We start from the raw sequence: 5,252 nt of genomic DNA, 5'->3' as shown, positions 1-5,252 counted from the left end.
ATGACTAGCTTCAGCTTTACGGTAAATGTGAGAGAAGCGGATCGGAATGGAAAGTGATTATCAGCGTATTTGCATTCGCTTTCATTTTAGCAGTTTACACTGGTGCTCGTGATCGTGGCGTGTGGTGCTATGGCTAAACCACAGAATCAGTATGCGCACAATAGCTACAACAAGAATACGGGTGTGCGCAACACATCGGTAGGACATCGGCTGACAAATCAGCACCAGCATTATCAGCATCAGCACCAACAGCAGCAACATCAGCAGCAGCAGCATCAGCACCAACATCAGCAACATCAGCAACAACACCAGTCGCAGCAACATTTCGCACACCAGCGCCAGCCCCAAGCTTTACGGGCGCCATTGCTACCACCGCACAATCCTGCTCAGTTCAGCCAACGGTTGCAGGTATGGAGTTGATATACTTTATGTCCATTTTTTTAAGCTTTCTACTTTCTTTTCCAAAAAATTTGATTTTAATAATTATTCATCCATGATTATTCATTATTGTGATTTATTCAACATGAATAAGTTTTTTAATAGAATAAGAAAAAAAGCTTACTTATCCAAGCAACAGTAAAAATATTATTTAAGATACTCAAAATCCTTAGAGATATTTAGATCGAGTAGCTGTCGTAGCTGATTTTAAAATTTCTCATTTCTGACAAATTGGTAAAAGTTTAAAGATGAACAAGCGATTTTTGTTTAAACATTTGTCCCTATTTTGCTCATAACAGAAGTAGATTTCTACTTGTGTTAATTTAAAATCCTATCGAAGGACTAATATATTTTGTGAAGAATATCTAGTGACAATTTGAAGTCCGACGGTTTTCAGGTATTCAAGGACATCAAGACATCAAGGAAATGTTCAAGAAAATTTAATTTATCACCAGATCATCTTGAAAATTAAATACAATTATTCCAATTTTCCCAAACATAGTGACGGTAATTCTCCCTTAAAATAACTGTTTGTGTGTCGCTCCTGATCCGGAGGATTCTAAATCAACTTCAGTTTTAACAAATAAATTGAGTAATTTTGGCCCAAAAGAAACCTTAGTCTAATTTAATAATTTGACCTTTAAATGTGTCGATTATCTTCCTTTTGTAGCAACCCTTCCCGAACGCGATCCGTCCCTTCGTGCCGATCACCTCGTACAGTAATGACGTTTCGTACGATGGTAGCTATTCGTACGCGTACACGACTGGCGATGGGCAGCAGCAGCAGGCCCAGGGATACCTGAAGAATGCCGGCCTGAAGGATATCGAGGCCCAGTCCGTGCAGGGTTCGTACTCGTACACGTCACCCGAGGGCCAGCTGATCACGGTGACCTACATTGCGGATGAGAACGGTACGATCACCCACCCCCATTACGCAATGCGTGCACACACTCTTGCGCGCCGGGCCATACCCATCCCGACTTGATGGCTAATGCTACGAAATGCTTCCCCCGTACTTCTTCTTCCACCGGTAGGTTTCCGTGCCGAGGGTGCCCATCTTCCCACACCGCCACCGATCCCGGAGGCGATCCAGAAATCGCTCGCCCTGATTGCGCAGACGCAACCGGTTTCGGCACAGTTTAACGCCGCCTACAACCAGCCCCGTTTCCACCAGACCGGCCACGTGCCGTCGGCCAGCGGACACAACTACAACCGGTACGGTTAAATGTACCGAGCCGGAATTCGACAAGCAATGCAACGCAACGTTCCCCACTGACTGACCCCACATCCTTGGTGCGGCCGTCGATCGTGTTCAGCATGGACAGGTACCCCATATGTGCTGTTGCAGCATAAGTTAAATACATCGTCTCCGTCAAATTCATACACAACATTCCACCGGAAGATGTTCGGCTGGATCGCCCCGTAGCGCCATTGCCACAACAATGGAGATTCCACGCATAGCGACGTGCTTGTTCCGATTGGCACCGAAACAATCCTCACATACAACACATAGTTACTCATCCGTTCTCATCTTCATGGCACACTGCAACGCTCCTCGTCCACCCGAGCATCATCCCACCGATGGAGGGATGCAATCTGTCCATTCAGTCGTAAAGTACACGATACATTCGATGCGATACGCCAACCGAACGTACGGTTGTAAATCTCTTTCCACTTGTCATTCGCATCTCGCCGTGCGCTAACGTTTGCTGTATGGCATCGGTTTCGCTAAAATGCGCAATTAATATGCAAATTGATTTCAGGCTCGTTTCCGAAACAGAGAGTAAAACACACCGCGCGTACTCCCATCAATGTAGCGTTGCAGGCAGAAATAAAACCTCATCATCGTCGATTGATTAAGAAACAATGTAAATGGTTTGTTTGTTTGTCTCAAACATACCTTCCCCCTTTCTGGCCATTGTCGCTCTCGGCCTGTGCACAGATAAATTGATGGCGATCGTAACGAAGAGCGCCCCGGGCTTATGTTACTTCCATACCGCACGATAAGCATGTTTGACACGTTGTAATTGTCGTTCCACACATTAGCACCCGATGGTGCAACGCTGCCAGGTGGTGAGGATGTTTAGCTGACTGATCGATCTCTTTATCGCCTTTTTTATGTTGAACGCGATAACTTTTGCTGTAAGCTATTCATTTTTTTTTTTCTTTACAGAAATTAAACGCATTTTGGATCAACCTTTTATCAACTTGAATCGACGGGAATGGCCACAGGAAACAGCAATTAGTACAACTAGCTCAGCGATCTTCCAGTTTCATCACTGATTCTGCTTGATTGCTGCTAAGACTTCCGGAACTAACTCATCGTTTTATAATCTTGTTTGTACATAGGTTGTAGATTGATGTATCGATTGCAAATAAAGAACAATGCTTCTTACAATTATGTTGTTTCTTGGTACGATTGTTTATTTATAATTAATGATTCATTATTAAATATATTTAAAACTTCCAAAGTGGTAAATTGATTTTATGAAATGGGTATTTTTTTAATAGACCAACAAGATTTGTCTGCCATCTTTCCATAATAATCAAAGAACTTCAAGAACAAAGAAGACAACAAAGAAGAAATCCTTCGTAAACAAAAGGAATACAAGAAAAAATAAAACAAATATTTTTTTGCAAGAGCCTCCGAAAAAAAGCATATGTACATAGAGACATCACTTATGTAATGTTTTTTAACTTTTCGAATAGTTTTATAAGTTTGCTACTTTTTATTTTTAATCCTTGTATATTTTTTCCATTTTTTGTTGTTTATTTTATTTGAGATTTTCCTTTCAGACCTTTCATAATGGCTTATTACATTTGATTTTGAACATGATGTTGTCATCACGTAGCAGACGAATGTCATGTTAACATTAAACATGACTAAATAATACTAAAAGTCCTTATTTGTATAGTTCACCAGATGTAATGCAGTGTAAAATGATTAACTTTTAATGTCAATGGTTTAGTGCAGATGTAGCGTTGTTTTATTAATTTGATACGCACAACTGAGTTAATAAAAGAGATGGTCCTAAGTTAATATGATAGTTGTTAAAATAAATACTGTTAAAGCACCAGATAGGCCAAGCCAGTTCGTACAGGTGTTTTTAACCTTTATGTATGCAACCGGATACCCGTGCATTTTTTCAAACTTTAAACTGCAATTACTTTTGATTCATTGCTTGTATTGGCCTGAAATTTTCAGTAGCCTCCCAACTTTTTATTTTAATTTTTTTGGTGTATACATTGTAATTTTCAACAAGCAGTAAGTATTTTAATTTGATTCATTTTAAACTTTGCCACGTAAGTTGACAACCAGCATACCCGGGTATTCCATACATTTTGTATGGAGCATGTCGTTTCTCTTTTGCTTCTTTCCTTATTGTGCTTATTTTCGAGTCAAATTCACTGAATTTAAAATTTAAAATGGATCGTTAGTTTTATCATAACATAAAAAAAACATAATGAATCAAATAGATTTTAGATATGCAAAACCTAAGTAACCAGATTTGCTTAAGCAGCCGATGTGGCAACGCTAAAGGTCGTTCTTTAAATAGGATAGCCAGCGTTGAAGTTACACGAATTTTTAAGTAAAATTTAACCGTAGAATTGTCAACCAAATTTACACACGGAAGTTGGCAACCGGCATACCCGTTAGTGTATAAACATTACATACCTTACGGCGCAGTACCAAAAGCTACCTCTTCCGTGGATGCTCTCCTGGTACTACACATTCGGAAACTGGTAGTTTTCGAAGAAATTTTTCTCGACCAACGGGAAAGTTAGTGTTTAAACATTGCATACCTTTCGTCGGTTTTCGAGCAAAATTGCTGTACAAGGTGCTACCTCTTCCGTGGATGCTCTCCTGGTACTATACATTCGGAAAATGGTAGTTTTCGAACAATTTTTTCTCGATCTTCGGGAACGTTAGTGCTTAAACATTGCATACCTTTCGTCGGTTTTCGAGCAAAATTGCTGTACTAGGTGCTACCTCTTCCGTGTATGCTCTCCTGGTACTATACATTCGGAAATCTTGGTGCAATATTCTATCATAAAAAAAAATTATTAGCTGCAGTACAAATTGTTTTTTTACTATGGAAATCTACCTTAAGTTATTATATATTTTTTGTTCCATTAGAACGGCCTGGGGCCGTATGGTTAATGTTAATTAATTTTGATTCGAACATGTTTGTGCAAAAATTGACCAAAGCAGTTGACTGTTCCAGACTACTATGCAATACATTTGTGAAACAGAAATGGCCGTCGGTTCTTCCACTGTGATATTGAATGCGGATTGCATACCTGCCGACGATTACGTGCACTGTGAAACGAATCCATGATTTAGTAAGACCTTTTTTTAGAAATATACTTAATTTTTTCTGACTGTATTTCATTTTGCCCTGTTATTTTCATTTTTAAACATTTTTTGTATTACGTTCACGTATCTCAATGTTTAAATGTAATAATACACAGATATTAAATGTATCAGTTATAGTTTTGTTGAATTTAATTTAAAAATAAAAAAATGTATCCTTTAGATGTATACCCATTCAAAATATATTAATCCTTCAATGTTATCTTTATACTTTAATTTACATGAAATAAATAACGCTTTTAGACGTTATTTGGAACAACAAGATCCTGATAAGAAATTATGGAATACAAAATTAAAATTGTATGCATTTTCTTTATAACAAAAGCATCAATCACGTAGAAAAGTTTTATTTGATGATACTTTAAGAAAACAATTGAGTTCCTTCAAACCTATCAAAGAAACACAATCAGATACTGTTTAATGTAGAATAAGTACCATA

The 5,252-nt window shown here is 38.4% G+C and overlaps 1 protein-coding gene across 1 annotated transcript; it reads left to right on the top strand.

Moving 5' to 3' along the window:
• Positions 1-2,805, top strand: LOC128300929 (myb-like protein Q). Its single transcript, XM_053037182.1, has 5 exons — positions 1-21; positions 91-408; positions 1,109-1,349; positions 1,473-1,763; positions 2,612-2,805. Exons 1-4 carry the CDS (start codon positions 1-3, stop codon positions 1,661-1,663), a joined length of 771 nt encoding a protein of 256 aa, XP_052893142.1. The 3' UTR covers positions 1,664-1,763; positions 2,612-2,805.
• Positions 2,806-5,252: the final 2,447 nt, after the last annotated feature.

The sequence above is a fragment of the Anopheles moucheti genome, chromosome 3 (assembly GCF_943734755.1).
Source record: "Anopheles moucheti chromosome 3, idAnoMoucSN_F20_07, whole genome shotgun sequence".
Taxonomy (NCBI): Eukaryota; Metazoa; Arthropoda; class Insecta; order Diptera; family Culicidae; genus Anopheles; species Anopheles moucheti.
This window is presented reverse-complemented; position numbering and strand designations above follow the sequence as displayed.